Below are 18,675 nucleotides of genomic sequence, written 5' to 3'. Positions count from 1 at the left end.
CCATGTGATTTTCAGGATAAGCCAACAACAGCTGAATACCCGTAACAAGCAACAAATGGAAATTTGGTTGGTAATCCTGTTTTAAACAAGGAAGAAATTTCATACTAAGCAATTTTTTTGTGTTCAGCAGCTCTATGAAATTGGGCCATGGTTAAACAAATTTAACAGAATTGTTAAATTAAGATCCAAAATTACTCAATGTGCCATAAAGTTAAATACTTAACATGAATACGACACAAAATTATAAAATGCCTGATGGCAAAAAAAGTACACAGAGAAAACTTCTCAGTTTGAGTAATTGTTGATTTATTTCAATCTCAGAATCATCCTGAGATATACATGAATATTTCTCTGAAAAAGTCTTCAAGTAATAGTAAGTATATATTATATAAATAGTTATGTTTCTACATCATTCATCCAGTTAGATTAAAATAAAATACAATCTCAAATACTCCTTTTACAGCAGCCCCTAATTAACATTTTATAGCCTGATATAAAAAGCTTTTAAAAATTATTTTAAAGATAACAAGTTCAACTTGCACGATAAAATCCTGAATATTGACTCAACATAATCATATAAGGTTTGTTGTATTACAGCTATGCCCATGCTATAAAATCTTCTTCACATTCTTTAAAAATACTTGAACTCTATACAGGACATCTTTGACTGTTCAAATCTTATCCTCTATATCATTACATAAAGCCAGTCACACACTTATTTCATGCTATGCAAAGATAATTGTGAGAAGCCAAAAATGTTTTGTATATGTCTTTGAACAATTTCACTTTTTTCATTTCCAGTACACTCCCAACAAATCTGAAGTTTTATCCGACTAATTCTTCCATTCGTGACACATAAATTGTGTTATCCCATTATGAAACAGCAGAGCTATAACTTGATATGACCTCCATCTGGGCATGCAAAAGAAAAAAAGGAGAAAAAAACTCAAACTTGATCTTTCACTGCTCCAACTTATAAAAACCAATCTATACTTCACTCAATCCAGACCTCTGTCTAAGCACTACCCTGACCTCATTTCAAACCTCTCGATAACCCCCGCTCCCAAATAGCCGACCACTCATGCTGGTTTCAAATTTGATGCAACTTCTGCTTTTTATTGAACACTTTTAGCCTTTGGATCACTTGATTAAATTTAATTGATGTTAATGAGTAAATAAACCGGATATATCATTCAATCCTCAAGTATAAGACACTTTTTCATGCATATACCACTTTCGTCATTAAATACATCTTTCCATCCTTTACCTACTGGATCTGAACTTAAAACACACATATACAACCACTCCACTGGAGCATAACCTCAAAAGTAACTCAGTACCTCACTGATCTACCTCATCAATGTACCTCTTCAAGCTGTGGCATGCACTATCAGACACATACAAATAATTCCACACCTAGGAAACAACAAGTCCCAAACTTGATACAAACACCAGTTATTGTAGCACTACATACACTCTGCCGACCATTCTCTGCAAGTGAACCTCAAACTTCAAATCCTACAAACTCATCCATCATCTTGTCCGCCAAACCGTCACAAATACAGAAACCTACCAGCTTTGAAACAATTAAACCCCAACAAACCTGGACCTCATTCCTATCAACACAACTTGCCCGCTCAGCCACCACGTGGATACCGACCTTCTCAACATTCTTCACAACCCACAACCATTCAAACCCTTATATAAACCAGGGATGAGAGTAATTTCTGGCAAAACAAATCTGAAAGTACATGTTGGATCCAAATTTTATGACATAGGGCCTACATGTATGTTGAAATGATAGCATTTCTACCTTTAAATGACCCCTAGGGAGGGTTTGGAATTTAAAGGGCTTTTAGGAACAGTGTCTATAAAGCACTAGTGTTGTAGATCAAATGGCAGCCTTTCTTTTTTGTGGAACAATGAAAAATAGTCGGAGTTCAGATAAAAGTCTGAAAAATCTCATCGCAGTCACACCAATAAAACCATGCTCACTTATACTGTCACCACCAAACCTACACATAATGCATCGCCAATGAGGCACCAATCTCCAATAAACATATAATTATGAATGTACCCTAAACATCCCAATTAATCCTAATCCTACAAAACCTCTACCTTAAACATTTAACGATATAAACCTGAACTTAGACCACAGCACCTCAACCGTGATGATCCAGTCACCACTATGCAACCTCACCTTCACACTCAATAAACCTGAGGTGATATGCCCTACCAACTTTTATCAACTAATTTGACTCCCTGTTAGCATACGTATTCTCAACCTTACTTCTTTCACAGCTATCAGGTCATTCACAAGTCACAAAATGTAAGTCTGACATACATTGTTGAGGACCTCGAACAATGGCATCCATCTTGCATCCAGTGTGTCCGAAGTGAAGCGAATATTAAGAGCATTCCTACTTGTGTCATCAAAACTCCAATTAGAATCTACTCTTACTTCCAATGACACCCTTTTTAAAAGGATCCAGTTTCTGGGGTCCTGCTATTGTTGTTTTATTATTCCCTTTTCTAAATAATTCCATTGTGGGGTCCATTTTTCCAATATGTAGAACACAGGCACACCGTAAGCTCACACATTTCAAAACACACATAACCTGTCCCACAGTCATCTTTTCCTTCAAAATATCCAAACATCACCTTCTATTATTACTTTGCACGTTGGCTTCATCTGCTTGCAATCCTTATTTAATTATCCCGCAGGCATATCTAATGTATATAGAGAAAAAGGGTAGTAACATCTGACCTACCAGCAAAGAATTTATAGCAAAACAAAATCCCATGAGGCTATTAGAGGCTAAATATTATCACACCTTTCTTTAGCTTCCAATGAATAACACATTAATACAGAAAATCATTCACATTCCTAAGACCCTCTCACACTATCCACTCTAGGTGCAAGCTGAGCAGCAAGTATAGGGCAGATGTCAATTTACTTCTTAGTCTTACTTTCAAAATGTATTTCAATTGCTACAAAATATATTTGCACTTCGGCCATCGGTCAAATTACAGTAAACTGTCATTGCTACAATTTAATTGGTTCACGCCTGGCATTTTACTTTACGGTAACCATTATATTGTTAGGTAGTAAGCTACCTAGCTGTTGATTTAGACAATAGATATCAACTGTTCATACAATAAATTTTAATTATGGCTACCAATTTGTAGATGGATATGGGTTTTTTTGGCGAGAATTAAGGACGTGCCTAAAAATCAGCCCCAATTTATTTAAAATACTTACAATCGTCATTTAACAATCATTACAAAATATTCCCATTCTATTTTATTGCATATTTATCAGAATCCTTACATATAAATATAATGAATTTTTATCTACTTCAAAATAATAAAAACACCAGGTTTAACAAAAGCTTCTTTAAAGATACACAGCCATTATTTTCATTTGCCAGTCAAATCAAAATGAGTTTCTCTGTGAGTTAAAAGTCCTTTGTGAAGACAAATGCCCATTTATTTGTTAATAAACCCTTTTCGTCATCAAACTCAATTGTGTACTCCTCAAGGCAAAATGTTGAAACTAAACACTTCATTTAGAACTGTTTCTGCAAAGGTGTCTGCAAAAGCATGTATTAAAAAGCAACCTATGAATAAATCAAAACACAACCACTCGCAAAGAAAATTGTTCTTTCGTTGAACAGAGCATCCATAAAAATTATATTGATAACAGTTTTATAAATAATAGAAAAAATCTGCTAAAAAAGAAACAATTTAAAAAGTAATTTGAGGGTAGCTAAAAATTACCACTCAGTCATTCAAATGTTTAATTATATAATTAAAAAACGCCATGAGTTCTAATTTCCTAAACTCAATGCAGCTAAATTGATGGTGGAATTAAAACAAAGTTTTACGTCGTAAAATTAATGTGGGAATACTTGATGTGGTTCTGGTGGTGGGCTGTGGAAAATCCAACCTCATCTTCATATTCATACTCTTAACACATTTTTTTCTAAAAATTTCAACTTCTGGATGCAGTCCTTATATACGTGTAAATAAAAACATGCAACATTATTTTTGAAATAAATTTATTAACTAAGCAGTGATACAATTTTGCTCGTTTTAATGATCATTCAACTTGTTTTCCTATTTATTTTAAACTCGATTTTCATGTCAATCTTTTAAGTTTGCAGAAATATATAATAACTTGGGGTTTAACAAAGACAAAATTACCAGAGCGGGATTTTAACCAACAACCTACTGATTAATGTGCCGGCGCTCTACCTATTGAGCAAAAAATAATTAGTCAATCTTGAAGCTAATCTTAAAATGTTAAGTCACATTTTTATCAATGTTTAATGCTCAATATTTTCCCACATCCTGTCAGACTTGACTGATTTCTCCTGAGATGAAACTGAAGTGAGTTAAGAAATACTCCTGCGCTTGTGAATAAGGTTTGGCCTTGTGTGACACTCATTTTTGAAACGAGGATAAACAACAAGTTTGTGTTTTGGGGCGTACAAAAAAAGAGTTGTTCCAAAATTGTTGAACTCTGGACAGTTGAAGTAGCAAACAAAAAGCATCTGTTAAGTGTTTGATTTAAACATAAACATGCAAATAAAACCCAAGTGCATGTATATGTAACATGGATTGGTCAACGAAATGATTAATTACTTCACAAGAAAGTGAGATGTTTAACATATGACATCACACAGCATTACGTAAGATCAAGCTTTTGGCATTTCAGGTTTAGTGTCCCTATTATTTTGTTAAATTAATGACATGTATAAGACAACGGTTATAATAACATCGTAAACTTGTAATTTACTTCACTATAGATAACGACCAGTGAATAATCTACAAAAATAAAAGGGGCAATTTAATTGTGCCCATCTTTACTAAATTTGTGTTAAAATTGCATATATATTTGTCTTCTTTCTTACATATCATTTACAGAGATTGATCTATCAACAACATATTATGATAATACATACAGACTATATCAGTATAAAAAGACTGCAGCAAATGCTAATAGGAAATACAGATGGAAAGATTTGTATTCATGTCAAAGGTCAGTTGTTATAATATTGCAACTTACTCCCCATTGAACCAAACAATGCCAATATATTGGACTTCTCCCTATTTTCAGTCATGGTGACCACTAATGATTGTGTGATTTGTTCTTACCCATACACCATTGTGTATCAAGCACTGTGTACTCAGTACTTTCCAAAGTTCTGTGGAAACAAATACACGGGCAAATCACTTTTGTTGTTGAGAATTGAGTTACTTGTTATTTAATTGTTAATTTACTGGTTGTCTTTTGAGTTCAAATCCCATTTTTTGAAAAGTTGTTCACTATTTTCTTGTTGCTTTTAGAGGTTCACTATTTCATGTGTTGGATCACATCAAGTGTGGATACTGGTATTTGATAATAACCAATGTTCACTGCAGGCTTAAGTGTCTAAAATATTCAAAATTATTTGACTCTGTGAGTTTCAAAGACTCCCCAGTGTCTCATAATTGTGACTATAACAAAATCAATGGAAAACCTTACTTATTTGATGTAAATCTTGCATTTGAGTGTTTACCTCCATCAGATGGAATAAGCAATGTGGCTGCTAACAGATACAAATGCTGTTGTACTGATTATTTGTAAGAAGATAAAGTTTTGAATTTCAAGCAATTAATTTCATTTCACATCTACTATGATACTCCGTAAGATGGTTATTTGAAATCTTAATATGTTAAAACTTCAGTTACTGACAACACTGACCAATAAATGTGAAGATACACTGATCTTATGATGTAAAAATATGCGTTGTACTCTTTCTTAAAAAATGCCTCTAAATGTGGGATCCAATGATAATATTTTAGCTGTCTTTAGTTGCTGTAGAAGATGTCGAATTGGAACCAAGTTATTTCTATTTTTCTTAAACTACTCCAATCAATAGAAATGATTTGTTTACATAAATAATCTCTGGTCTTGATAATACTCATTACATTTTGGTCGATTCCTTTTGGTCATATTTGCTCCCTGTCTACAGCCATCAAAAGCTGTTTTAAAGAGCCTGCAACAAAAAGACACTCAAGTTGAAAACTCCAGTTTTTCAATGAGAATTGAGCACTCTCAAATTAACAGCACCTTCTGCCCATCTGTCCTTCCATAATCAAGCTTGTAAGGTTTGAAAGATATCCGAATTTTTTTTGTCAAGTTTGCCAAACATCTGTCTTGGCTCCAAATATTACAAAAGTTAACAGCTCTTTAGGAGAATTGAGCGCCTATATTGACCACTGTCCTCATCAGATAGACAGCTCCTTTTTGCCACATTCAAGCAATGTGAAACAATAATGAACAGCCAGGGAATCAGCTTCTCATATTAGACAAGATGAACAATTTTGTGTAGTTTGAAAGTGGCTGATAGTTGTCTCTCTTAGCTCCAAGTATATTGCAAGAGTTCTTTATGGCTCGTCTGACACATCATATCCTTCATGTTCTTCTTCTTCTTCACTATCCAGCTGAGGAGGAAATAAGAATAATAGATAAGAATCCATGCTTGTTTGATACCAGTCATATACTTTATTAATAATCAGGTACGCTAAGGTTTAATACATTATCTCAGTTATCGCTGAGGTATGATGAAACTGAACGAATGAGGGCACCTAAGTTTTGTTTATTCCAAACTAGAATGAATACTTTTCCATCAAAACCATCATTTATCGTTTGATAACTAGTGCTAATATATTTCTGAGGAAAGGGCTGTGAATACAAGAGGGTAACGCCAAGAAGAAAAACATTTCAATTGAAAGGAGAAAGTTGTCTTTTAAGCCCTTCTTCTGTACTATATAGCAGAGCCGCCAACATTTGCATCTTGTGATCAGAAACAAATTGAGACTTATAAGCCGTGTTCCCATTGGACTTTTTCTTATCGTGGCTGCACGGAAGTCCCCCGGTAAAATGGCAGGAAGGTTAGTTTACAATGCGTCCCTATTGGATTTAATTTTGTCATTCTATACAAAAAAAAGACTAGGACTTTTTTCATCAAAACCATCATTTATTGTTTGTTAACTATGGCGCTTTTATATTTATGAGGATAGGGTTTTGATTGCATGAGGGTTAAAAAAAGCTTCAATTGAAAGGAGAAAGTTGTCTTTTAAGCCCTTCTTCTGCACTATATAGCAGAGCCGCCAACATTTGCATCTTGTGATCAGAAACAAATTGAGACTTATAAGCCGTGTTCCCATTGGACTTTTTCTTATCGTGGCTGCACGGAAGTCCCCCGGTAAAATGGCAGGAAGGTTAGTTTACAATGCGTCCCTATTGGATTTAATTTTGTCATTCTATACAAAAAAAAGACTAAGACTTTTTCCATCAAAACCATCATTTATTGTTTGTTAACTATGGCGCTTTTATATTTATGAGGATAGGGTTTTGATTGCATGAGGGTTAAAAAAAGCTTCAATTGAAAGGAGAAAGTTGTCTTTTAAGCCCTTCTTCTGTACTATATAGCAGAGCCGCCAACATTTGCATCTTGTGATCAGAAACAAATTGAGACTTAAGCCGTGTTCCCATAGGACTTTTTTTCTATCAGGGCTGTGCAGAAGTCTTTCACGATCAAATGACAGGAAGGTTATTTAGTTAACAATGTGTTCCCATTGGATTTAATTTTGTCATTCTACATAAAAGTTGCAGTGCTTTTAAAAAAAGAAAAAAGTCCAATGGGAACATGGCTTTAGAGACTTGATACCAATCTCTGGGAGTTACTTACCGCTTCTAGTTCCGGCCAAGTGTAGAACAAACCAAGAAGTTTCCGTCTCATGATCACAAGAAGGATGAGGCCAAAGGGGAATGCCATTGCAATAATAGACGTCTTAATCGCCCACAAGACAACAAGAGAGACGATCTGGATTAAGGTGAAGATGTGCATCTTCCAGGCTTTGACCTTCAATAAAAGTAAAGATCAATGTTAGTATCTTATTTAGTTTATTTTATCAATTTGTTTTACCCATACACTGATGTGTGTTAGCACTGTATACCCAGTACTTTCCCGAGCTCTGTAAAAAAAAAGAAACAGGTAGATATATCAAATCCAGAGCTCGGGTTAAGTACTGAGTATATACAGTGCTAACAAACATCAGTGTATATTGGTAAAACCAAAATTAATATTCTTTATCCCTGATGCAAACAAAAATTCCATCTTTTTGGTTGTTTTTATTTCACAACCAACAGCACAATTAGCACCAATAACAGGATGCATAGTTAACAAGAAGAAGTGTTCAGCTTAAAATGTGGGAGGAAAACCCCCAAATCAGGTAAGAACTGATAACCCAATCCACATGCAAGGCTCCAGTCTTTGGAACCAGGGTCTCCACACAGGTAAAAGACAATGAAAAAACCACTGAACCAACCTGATCCCCCTTGTGTGTGCCTTGATTGGAAATATACTACACTAGAATATTGAAATGAGTGACTGTCTAAACGCACTACTAGGAATACACTTTTAAAAATAACAAGAAATACCGAAGGACTTTTCTTTTGTAAAAGACGGTAAGATGTAAAATTTAGAACTGCTTCTGTTGGCATTACAAATGTACATTGTACATTTTTAAATATTGTATATGTTAAGCGCTAAAGCTGAATGAGTCATCTTGTCGGAAATATTATTATGGAGAAACCAGCCAAAACAGGCAACTTGGGGGAAATTTTCTCAAGTTTTGTTTTTTGTAAATTTAAATGCTTAAAAATATCTTATTTGATATTGACATTGAAAGATAATATGGCGATGAATAACAACTCTACTTTAAGCCACTTTTTCTCAGTTTCATTCTTACTCATCTCTTGGTGTTTCTACTTTCACAACTTTTGAATCAAAGGTGGTATCAACATATATTTAATAGTATTAAAGCAAAGATTATGCTCTTTTCAAATGCATAATAAAAAAAATTACTTGGGTCAAAAAAATTACTCAGTTTGCGTGATCACATAATTTGTTTAATATAAAAATCTGACTTTCGCAAAACATGACTGACCATGCGGACATATTTTTTGTCCGGGTGGTGTTTTCCTGGCATGAAGACGATCTTAATTCTCTCAATAATTTGGATACCACTCAAGGAGCTGAGACCAAGGTAGAGGAAGACACCATAAAGGACGGCAATAGGAACTTCTCTCAAGAGAGGAGCTATGAAGTGAGTCAAACCTAGAAGAAGAAAAAGGCAAAATACTTCGTTAGAACCCAAAGTAGGTGACAGGGGTCGACGAGTAGGTTAGCTAATGGTTGGTAGGGGTGTCATGGCTGAGACTAAAGCTCTGGTGTTTCTGATCAGCAGATTATGGGTTCAGCTCCCGCTCTTGACACTTAATTGTGTCCTTAAAGCCATTGGACCCTTTCGGTAAACAGTGTTGTCCAAGGCCCACACTTTGTGTACCACAACTTCTATATCAAATAACAAACCTGTGAAAATTTAGGCTCAATCGGTCATCAGAGTCAGGAGAAAACAACGGAAAACCCCACCCTTGTTTCCACGCGTTTCGCCGTGTCATGACATGTGTTCAAAATAAATCCGTAATTCTCGTTAACGAGAATTTATATTGTTTTGCTGTTTTCTCAAAAAGTAAAGCATTTCATGGGATAATATTTCAAGAGAAGTCTTTCACCATTGCCTTCTGTAAACCCTGTAAGTTATTTGTAAATCTGTGAACTTTTATTCTTTTCTGAACCGAAAGGGTCCAATGGCTTTAAGCAAGACACTTAGGCCTATTGCTGAGGGCTTCAGATGGTATGTAAAGCTGTAGGTCTCATTTCAGGAACAACACAAAAGGTCTGATGAAATAACTACTTTTAGTTTACACATTGGCAAAGCATAAATTTTTACTAGTTATTATATTAAACAAAACTTTTGACCCAAAAGGAAGGGGAGAAGAAAAGAAAACATTTACACAAAAAAACGCTTGCATTTGTAGGCCTAATAAAAACTTTCTGCCCCAAAAGACTTGCAAAAAGTTAATGAAGATTAAAGCCATTGGACCCTTTCGGTACAGAAAAAAAAAAAAAAGTTCACAGATTTACAAATAATTTACAGGGTTTACAGAAGGTAATGGTGAAAGACTTCTCTTGAAATATTAGTCCATGAAATGCTTTACTTTTTGAGAAAACGGTAAAACAATATAAATTCTCGTTAACGAGAATTACGGATTTGTTATAAACACATGTCATGACACGGCGAAACGCGCGAAAACAGGAGTGGGTTTTCCCGTTATTTTCTCCCGACTCCGATGTCCGATTGAGCCTAAATTTCCACAGGATTGTTATTTTATATATAAGTTGTGATACACGAAGTGTGGGACTTGGACAATACTGTTTACCGAAAGTGTATAATGGCTTTAAATGTAATTATGACAATGATTTGCTCCCCCAGAAAATGTCTCAAAAATTACTCACTTGGGTGAGCACAGAAAAAAATTCTGAAATTGTGGTGGTAATAATAATAAAACTGCATTTGTAAAGTGCATATCATTGCTAAGTCCCTATGCGCTGGATAGGGGGAAAAACAAAAACAAAAAACAGGACAATAAATACACACTAGAAGAACAACTTATGGTGAATTAAAGGTTTTTTAGATCGATTTGTTATTGCCCAACGGTGACTGTTTCTTTAACAGACTCTGGTATGCCCTTCTATACAGTTCAGCTGCAGCTACTTGGGATGACTGAGCCCCGTAAGATTTTGTGACAGGGGTGGAAGTGATGAGAAGGGACTTTGATTTGGAAAGTACATTTCTAGAAGGCATATATTTGGTTTCTGTAGATAAATAGTGGATGTGCCTTGTAAACAATTAAAAATATGGAGGACAATTTTAAACCTAATTGAGCTAGAACAGGGAGCCAAAAACATTTTAAAGTTTCACTCACTCAGGTAATCACAGTGAGTGGTTAAAGAAAACACAAATTTACCTATAAGTAAGCTGACAGTAAAATTTGTCATGCGTTGATCCTTGATGTGATCTAGTCTAGGTTTGACACCAGGGGCTTCAGTCCTAGTTAGCACACTCAAACTACCAAGATGAGATACAGTACGGACTGTGCCAGCACACATCCATGGTAGACCAAAGAGACCAGCTAGTAGAGATAGCGCACCCATCAGAAACAAGTCTAAATGGAATCCGGTCCCTTTACGCAGCTTGTGCTCCTTCTTACTAACGTATTGCCTAGGTGAAGAAAGCAAAGTAAGATGTTGTAATAGATTAATGGATGCAACAAAAAGTTGTATTTTGTGTAAGGGAGTAAATAGGTTTTTTTAAAGGCACTGGACACTATTGGTAATTACCCAAAATAATTAGTAGCATAGAAACTTACTTGGTAATGAGCAATGGGTAGCTGAAACGACTCCTTCTAAAGTAAAATAGTTTTCGAGAAAGAAGTAATTTCTCACTCAAACTTCCTTCTGAAGTAACTTTTTTTTTATTAGGCATCTTTTATTAGGCATCTGAAAGCACACAAATTGCGTTTTTTGGTTTGTTCATTATTATCTTGCAACTTTGACGCCAAATGTATTCAAAATGTTCACAGGTTTGTTATTTTGTGCACTGGTCTTTGACAATTACCAAAGGAGTCAAGTGCCTTTAAACACTTTCATTCAAATAGGGAACCAAAATGTTCATGTTTCCCGAATTCAATGAAACAGTAACATTATTTTCAACCACACACAAATACATTTTCCCTATTATGAAGTCAAGGAATGAGCAAAATTGTTGTTATTATCATTATAGCTTTCTTGTTATAAAACCAAGGGAGCCTCAAAAGCTACTAGCATTGTGACCTATAGGCATGCAGATACCAATGTAGAGATGAAGGAGAAATCTCAGTTTTTGATCTTTGAGGAAAACACAAAATAAGAAAAATCCATGCATCGGTTAGGGATTTAAACCCTCATCAACAAGCAAGGCTCCGGACAGAGTTGGGATTCAAACCAGGGTTCACAGAGGTGAAATGCAGGAAAGCACTGAGACAACATGATTGGTATCAAGTATATATGATTTATAAAAACTATGCAAACATTTGTTATCTGTCATACAAATCATTAAAAAAAATAGAAGTATCACCTACCCAGTCAAGAGTATTTCCATGTACAAAAGAATTGAGAGTAAAAAAGCGGGTACAATTGCACCAAAGACGGCACCCACTGGGAGTGGGTGGTTGAGACCCAATGGGTTAATAATCCAACCTCTCTTACAGGGATCTGTTGGGGTGAAACCATGCGTGATGCTCAATTTCTGCCAAAAGATAAAATACAAAAGAATGTTACAAGACGAGCTGCAACATTATGAACCAGCTGTAAATGATTTGTTTGATTGTTAGGTAAGACAAAAGTAAAGAATTACGATTTCTAGATATAAGGTGAAGAAGGCATGAGTAAGCTGTTCAGTTGCCACAGGTACCTAAATCATTGACATTATAAGGATTTTTATACAAAACTTTCAAAGGGCACACAAATATAGTCACACATCCATGCACATAATTATAGGAAAACGTTTGGACAAACACTTTTTGAGGGTGGACAGTTGATATTAGCTCCCCAATGTATTTGACTGGCTTAATTTTTGTTTACCCCCAAAATGCCAAAAGCCCAGAGGGTCCACCACTGGGGCATTACACCTGGACCCACCAGGGGGCCTTCAGGCTGTACCCTGGACCACACCCAAAATATTTGTTGAGACCCTCCCCCCCCCCCAAAAAAAAAAAAGACACAATCCTAGGTGCACCCTTGCATTTTTGCCCTTAGTTTTTAATGTTGTGGTATTAACTTTATCTTGTGTTATCATGAAACACTGCCCTCATTTGACAAAACATGACCGATTTTGTAAGGAGGGAAGTGGCCCCCTACTAAAAAACATGTGGGTAAGAAAAGTACATTTCAAAGAACTGATGGATTTGAGGGTTAACCACAACAATTTTCATATAACACTAAATATAAGGGAGTTCAGAAGAAAAATAAAACAACATTTTACTTTACATATTAACAAATGTTATAGATTGTTACAGATTCAAACTTTGTACTAGTGTACAGAAGCATTGCTAATTGATTAATTTGTCAGTGCTTTCACAAAGAGGCACTTCTTACACAATTTGCATGATTTAAGATCTCTACTTTCATGCTTAGTAAAATGTCAACGGTTAAATTGTAAAGAGTATTCTAAATTGTAAAGACTATCCGAAACAATGATTTAAAAAAAAAGTTTGGCTGCAGTGGCAAAAGTTCTCTAAGACAAAAATGGTCATGAATTGTGAACCAAATCCCTAGTATTATCCACTGACCAAACTATATTCAGAAGGAATGTTTAAAAGAATAAAGGAAAGAGAATTTACCTGTGTGTATGTATCCTTTATTAGGTAATCCAAAGTCACCATCAAGATTATTGCAATAGCTATGCCAAAGTTGCCCATGGCGCGGCGGGACTGTAAGACAAGATATAAGTAGATGAAAAGCAAAACTATGGCTATTGAATATTAAGTTTGGTTTTACCCATTATACACAGATGTGTGTTAGCATTGTATACTCAGTACTTTCAGACCCCTGTGAACAAATCACAAGCATATTACTTGGGTGGGATTCGAAACCACGACCTTTGTAATTCTAGAGCAGTGTCATACCAACTACACCACGAATGCTATCTGCAACGATTTAATAGATGGAAATTTAAGCTAGTCTTTCCAACAAAATGTACATAAAAAGTTTCCATCAGGTTATCAGGTTAAATATTTCATGATATGATTTAGAAATTTTCTCTCTCAATAGCTCTGATTTTGTATGTGACACAAACACTAGCCGTACAAATCTCTGAGATATTAAATTTCACACTGACTTAGACTCAGTAAAAAGCTCTGTAAGAATAAGCCAAGGTTGCTCCAGTTACGAACCAGTATTTTACTGCAATTCAATATGTTGTCTTTTCTTTGGAAATCATGTCAGATTGTGGCCAGGTGGATTATGAATAGGCCCATGGGAATACTACCATTTACACAACAATTGAAGTGAACAAACGCAACAATGAACTAGCCAGATCAAATTCGTCTCAGATTATTAATGAAAAACTGTCCCTATAGAAAATACTATAAAAAGAACTTTCTACTCACAGTTCTCCCAAGGAAGCTACTATTCCGAAGGATCCGTAAAAAGTACGCAATGAAGAAAGTGCCGCATGTAAGGATGATAGATAATAACGCCGTGTTTGGCCGAGGCGTCCAGTGCCCAGGTGAACACGTATCCCCGTGAAATGATTCCGAAACAGCGGACTCCAAACAGTTGGGATCTTTGTGCAAGTCTGGTGCATGTGATATGGTTGTTGAATGGTGGTAGCTGTTTGTTGGATAAGGCGTTGAGGAGGGTACATGGTATGCTAACGGAGCAGTCACATTGACGGTGTAGTTCCCATTAAGGTCCGCATCCCCAGTATAGTTGGACATATGGTTTGTTACTGGGTTCACATCGTGGTGAAGATTATCTCCAAAGCAATACTCTGGAAGCAAAGGATTGGCACAGACTGTCTGGAAGAGAAAACAAGATAAGCCCTTCTTCAAATGTCCCCAAAATTTTTTAAGATTTACCATTTCTTACACACTGATCAAATATTTGTATTGGTTTAGGTTTTGAAAACATCTTTTAATTACTTTTAAGTCATCAGTTAAAGCAATTTATAATACTGGGTGCAGAGAAGCAATTATGGTTTGCAAGAAATACATGGTGAAAAGTATGGTTGATCAATTAGGGTAATTCTGAAGCCACCATATCTCCCAGTATATCAATTTCTAATACTGGGTGCAGAGAAGCAATCATGGTACTCAAGAAATACATTATGAATATGGACGAGATTCAAACCTACATCAATTGTGGCCACATGTTGAATTCCTATCCACTTAAAAAGAACGTTTAGTATTTTGTTTCAAATGAAATTCTACTCACATGATACAAGCCCAGGTAGGTCTCATATAAGAAAATCAGTGATATGAGTGTAGAAAAAATCTCCTCAGTGAAGCGTGTGAAATAGCGCACCAGTATACTGCCCTCAAAGGCCACCACGACGATGGATATTATGAAGATCCAGAAGCCGACCCATGCTCTAAACGGTAGTAACTCTATTCCTATTGTCTCACAGAACTAGATGAGGAAAAATAGCAAAAGTACATCATTGGTTCTCGGACAAATCAATCGTTTCAAATCCAGTGCATTATAATTAACATACATCATGCTTGCAACCAACATTTGAATATTATATCAACATTGGTGGTCACATTTAGTGAAATCAAAATATAAAGTCCTTGTTCTGTTAGGGGCTGTTTGTATACCCTATCAGGGTAGCAATACGCAATTTTTTGACTGCTCTCCCAAAAAATTGTATCAATGTCGGGTATGCGTGTCATTGTCTGCACAAATTTATAATTGGCGTTCTGGCAGTGTCACGTCTGTGCGCAGTATATTTTTAAAATAAAGACTACTAAAGGAGCCTTTTTAACCTGCCTCAGAAGCATTAAAAACTTTATTGCGCATAGAAGTGCAAATGATAATCACATATGCTCCTCAAGTGATACTAATATTTTTAAGAGCACCCTCGCGCATTTAAAACACGGCGGATTGTACTTTGATAGAATTTAGATGACTTAATAAGATGATACTTATATCAGACAACAGAAATGGTAAATTCCTACAAGGAGTGAATAAAAAGCGACTGAGAGCCATGTTTGAATCTCTTCTAGGAGAAGTCAGAGAGCACACATACTAACCACAAACATTTGCTCTTCAAAGACTAGAAATGGACCCGTTCCTCCTATGATGACAAGGGGCTGGCCAGAGAATAATGAGAAGAGCATTCCACAGACAGATGTAGAAACAATCATCTCACTCACTCCCATCCACTTCTTAGTCTTCTCACCTGAAAATAGCAGGTTTGGCAAAAATAATGCATCATCAACAAATTTCAGTAATAATCAGCAAGGATGAGAGTCAATTCCTAACGAAAAAAGTCTGAAACTATTATCTAAATTTGACGAGGTATATTGAAATGGTAGCATTGCCACCTTAAGGTAATTATTATTCTAAAGATTCCAAGGACAGTGTCCTCACCACTAGAGAAGTAGATCAAAAAGCAGGAGTTATTTGTATTGCAAAAACAGCTATTTTTGACACCAAGTCTGAAATTCCTCATCCCTGATTCAGGTTTTTCTGCATGTGTTTTTTTTTTTCAAAAATAAAGTTAACATCAAATCAAAACAGATCACTAGCCAATGTTCTTTAGAACAGGAATAAATCAACCGACATGATCTCAAAGTTCAAAAGATTTTGTTTCTGGATCTTTTGATTTGGGTGATCTTTTAGTTTGGGCGATCTTTGATTTGGGCGATTTAGCTTGGAATGACAAAAAACCTACAATCTCAAAGCAGAAGTGATTTAACACAAAAATAGTTTAATAAGTAAAAATGTAACATATATACAGTTATAAAGTAGTTTTTGTGAGCAGTATTTTTCTTCAATGTTCTGTAGCAAGAAAAACACCTATACTCACTCAAAAGGCCCCCAAATGTAATTGCAGGTGACAAACACGCAAAGTAAATGAAAACAAACGCAGCAAGGCACTGAAAGTTGAGGGCGTCTGTGATATCACTCCAGTAATGTGGGTATCTTCGTTTGACATCGTTCACTAGACCTCCAAAAAGACGACCTGTTCTCTTTAGAGGATCAAGGCTCAATTCTAGGCGGATCTTTTTGGTGAATGCAATGACGGCTACAAAGAGAAGGACAAAAACATGTTCTTTATTACCTGTATTTTCAGACACAGTTTCAAAGCAAAGCTTTTTTCATTAATCTGTTCAAGCATTTAACTTAAATTCCCAAATATTACACTCTGACAATTTGACCTATTTCAAGTAAAGTAAATTAGAATAAATATAGAAAAAGTTGCACTAAAAATAAAAACATGGCCAACTCAAATACAAACAAATGCAAATTTAAATAAAAGGTGAACAAATTCATTCTTCAACCAGAATCAGTTTTGTATTTGCGTATCGTAGCCAAGCAGTCCAACTCATTACGCTTGTGCCCTTGATCAAAGAACTTAACAAAGCTACATAAAGAGTTGGAAAGGTGGTGCATTCTGCTCTACCCTGGCTCCTAGCGAATGATACCCATGCCCACATCCTCACGGACTGTGAAGGCTGTAACCCTGTTTCAGCCCCAGGAGTAGATGGCAAAGTGCCCCCGGTGGCAGTTTATCTGGGTCGACAACCCAAATCAGTGAAGTGTAGCCCTCACCTTCATGTGGCCTTCCAACTTAAGGTTATCTCTTACTTACAAAATTGTTTAAGAAATTATATCAGACGAGCAGAGTATACTGCTTGAAACGCCGAGACCACATCGCTCTTTTCAGATCCAACACTTCATCATAAGAGATCTTATATGCATGGTTTACTTAGTTTACTTCTTAGATTAAAAATGATCTAACTTGTAGTTTGTGGCTCACCATCTGTGTCTTCTTTGGTTGGTTTCAGAGTTTTGCGTCTTCTCATGACCTTTGCCTGTTCCTTCTTCTGGATGCGAGTGATGGGTAGAAGTAACTCTCGGTCCCAGTCTCCTGGAGGTAGCACCATGGTGTCATTCAGAAACTCACTGATTCCCTTCAGCATGTCGTGCTTGTCTAGACCAGTATAGGCAATATCACGGAACACCTGCAGATATTTGGAATAATAAAAATATTAGTTTCTCTTTAAAGCGCCGGGGTTGAGAGTTCAAACTGTCCTTTAGTTTTATTGTGCATTTATTTATCGATTTCATTACACATTCAACAGCACAAATAGCACCAATAACAAGGTGAATAGGAAACAAGAAAGTTTAGATGTGGGAGTACAACCCCAAAGGGCGAAAACCCCACACAATTAGGTAGGGACTGCGAACAAAATCCACATGCAAGGCTCCAGGTCTGAGGTGGGATTTGAACCGGGGTCTCCACAGAGGTGAAAGGCAAGGAAAGAAACCACTGAGCTAACCTAATCCCCAGATTTACCATATCCTTTACCCCTCCCAGAATGCAACTATTGCCTACCTCATCTGAGAACAGTGTCGCCATTGCCCGCCCCACTTCATGGTAGTCTGTATTGCCAAAGCTAGGTCCAACCATAAAGAAGATGAACCTCAGTGGAACAGGCACTTCAAGAAAGTTCTCAAACACCGTGGCTTCTTCCAGTCTGACAAGGGTCATGACACACTCCTCAAAGGATTCCTCAGTGGCTACCATAACGATAGCAGCCTCAGCACCTGCAGGAATCTTGCGCATGATACCATCACCATGCATAGTTTGACGTCTACTCAACGGTAGGTCTACATTGCTGTTGTTGTTGTTTTCTAGCATGGATATCCTCACCTCATCTACCTGGTGAGTCAAAACAACAAGTTAACAATTCAAGTCCGAAACATTAACTCCTCCAACTTTGAAACAAAAATTAAGAACAGATATATGTGTGACCCTCGGTTGATTTTAGGTTGAAATAATCGTGAAAGAGGACTTGGCTTTTGTTGTACTCGAATGCAGTCTAATTTTAAAGGGGGTACTATTCATACTGGTCGCATATGTACTAAGGATTCAAATTTTCATTGGTCCAGTGGTACGACCTCATCATCATCATCAGTCTGCTGCACAGCATGCGGACACAAGCTT

The 18,675-nt window shown here is 36.2% G+C and overlaps 1 protein-coding gene across 5 annotated transcripts in view; it reads right to left on the bottom strand.

Moving 5' to 3' along the window:
- Positions 1 to 365: 365 nt before the first annotated feature.
- The window catches only part of LOC139939427 (band 3 anion transport protein-like), a 115,407-nt gene continuing 97,097 nt past the window's right edge, over positions 366 to 18,675 (bottom strand). For all 5 annotated transcript variants that reach the window (XM_071935324.1, XM_071935328.1, XM_071935325.1 and 2 more), the window contains 12 exons: positions 18,064 to 18,390; positions 17,485 to 17,689; positions 16,531 to 16,749; positions 15,752 to 15,900; positions 14,934 to 15,128; positions 14,108 to 14,518; positions 13,340 to 13,429; positions 12,080 to 12,246; positions 10,928 to 11,181; positions 9,004 to 9,173; positions 7,743 to 7,916; positions 366 to 6,492 (listed from right to left, as the gene is read on the bottom strand). In XM_071935324.1, coding sequence (XP_071791425.1) covers positions 6,436 to 6,492; positions 7,743 to 7,916; positions 9,004 to 9,173; positions 10,928 to 11,181; positions 12,080 to 12,246; positions 13,340 to 13,429; positions 14,108 to 14,518; positions 14,934 to 15,128; positions 15,752 to 15,900; positions 16,531 to 16,749; positions 17,485 to 17,689; positions 18,064 to 18,390 — 2,418 coding nt within the window. In that variant the 3' untranslated portion in view covers positions 366 to 6,435. The remainder of the gene's footprint in view (positions 6,493 to 7,742; positions 7,917 to 9,003; positions 9,174 to 10,927; positions 11,182 to 12,079; positions 12,247 to 13,339; positions 13,430 to 14,107; positions 14,519 to 14,933; positions 15,129 to 15,751; positions 15,901 to 16,530; positions 16,750 to 17,484; positions 17,690 to 18,063; positions 18,391 to 18,675) is intronic.

The sequence above is a fragment of the Asterias amurensis genome, chromosome 7 (genome assembly GCF_032118995.1).
Source record: "Asterias amurensis chromosome 7, ASM3211899v1".
NCBI lineage: Eukaryota > Metazoa > Echinodermata > Asteroidea > Forcipulatida > Asteriidae > Asterias > Asterias amurensis.
Note: the sequence above shows the minus strand (reverse complement) of the source record. Positions and strands in the feature narration are given on the sequence as shown.